The sequence below is a fragment of the Diaphorina citri genome, unplaced genomic scaffold (genome assembly GCF_000475195.1).
Source record: "Diaphorina citri unplaced genomic scaffold, Diaci psyllid genome assembly version 1.1 scaffold17696, whole genome shotgun sequence".
In the NCBI taxonomy this organism is placed as follows: domain Eukaryota; kingdom Metazoa; phylum Arthropoda; class Insecta; order Hemiptera; family Psyllidae; genus Diaphorina; species Diaphorina citri.
Window position 1 is genome coordinate 1 of NW_007395051.1, and position 1,021 is coordinate 1,021.

Genomic DNA, 1,021 nt, shown 5'->3' on the forward strand with positions numbered 1-1,021 from the left:
GAAAAACTGAACGGGACGCCGGGACACCCCCTGAAATTCGGGACTGTCCCGGCCAATGCGGGACGTTTGGCAAGCCTACTCATGAGGCCTGTATCGTAGCATGCCCGTCCATAGTACACAATACTTTCCATCTAGGCGATGGGTTTTATTCTTTTGTCGGTAATCGGCCTATTAACGCGTTTGCCATACAGAAAGTCCCAGGTTCGATTCAAAAACTAATGAACTCTTGTTACTTGCAGGGTTCACAAGTTGTTTAATTCAATGAAAGAGGAATACAAGGATCGAGCTTCGTATGTTGCATATCTCATCAGATGTAGACAAGCCCTCCTGACCAGTATGTCTTATATTGAAAGGTAAGGATTATAATGGTAATATTAAAGATAAAGAATCAGCTCCCATGGCGTAGTGGTCACTGCGCTCGCCTTGCACCTAGGAGACCCGGGTTCGATTACCGGCGGGGTCAAGAAATTTGTATCATGCAAATGATTGATTCCGCGACTGCCTGTTGCAGGGCCAACCAAGCCTCGTGAGGAAAATGAGTACCTAATAGCTATGTAATATAAATGCGCATAGCGACCGGTGCCAGCATGGTAGGTAAACATTGGGTGCTGAGATTATTAAGATACATAGGTACTTACTATACCTTACATACTTGGAAAATCCTACAATGCTGCAGTGAGCATCAAAGTTGTGATATAATAACACAAACAAAACGGTATTTAATTTGATTTTTTTTTTTTTTTTTTTAATTTCAGACTGAGCGAGCGAGTGAAATGTGATAAGGATGTAGGCTACAAGTTCCTCGTGTCGATCTGTGTACGATTATTTCTCGAGAACCGAGAGAGCTCGGTAGTACAATTCACGGATGAATTTAAACAGCTTACACTACCGGATGAGAAAAATGATTTGCTCGACAATTTCCTATCCAAACTCTATGAGGATCTGGAGAAGGATCCGATATTTTACTGTGAGTCACGATTTTATTATTATTATTTTTATTATTTTTATTATTGTTATTATA

At 40.8% G+C, this 1,021-nt stretch overlaps 1 protein-coding gene across 1 annotated transcript; it reads left to right on the top strand.

Moving 5' to 3' along the window:
- Positions 1-238: 238 nt before the first annotated feature.
- Positions 239-967, top strand: LOC103523231 (GTPase-activating protein and VPS9 domain-containing protein 1-like; the record flags this gene model as incomplete). Its single annotated transcript, XM_008488293.2, has 2 exons — positions 239-353; positions 756-967. Coding segments are annotated over exons 1-2 (304 nt in total), but the record flags the coding sequence as incomplete, so codon positions are not given.
- Positions 968-1,021: the final 54 nt, after the last annotated feature.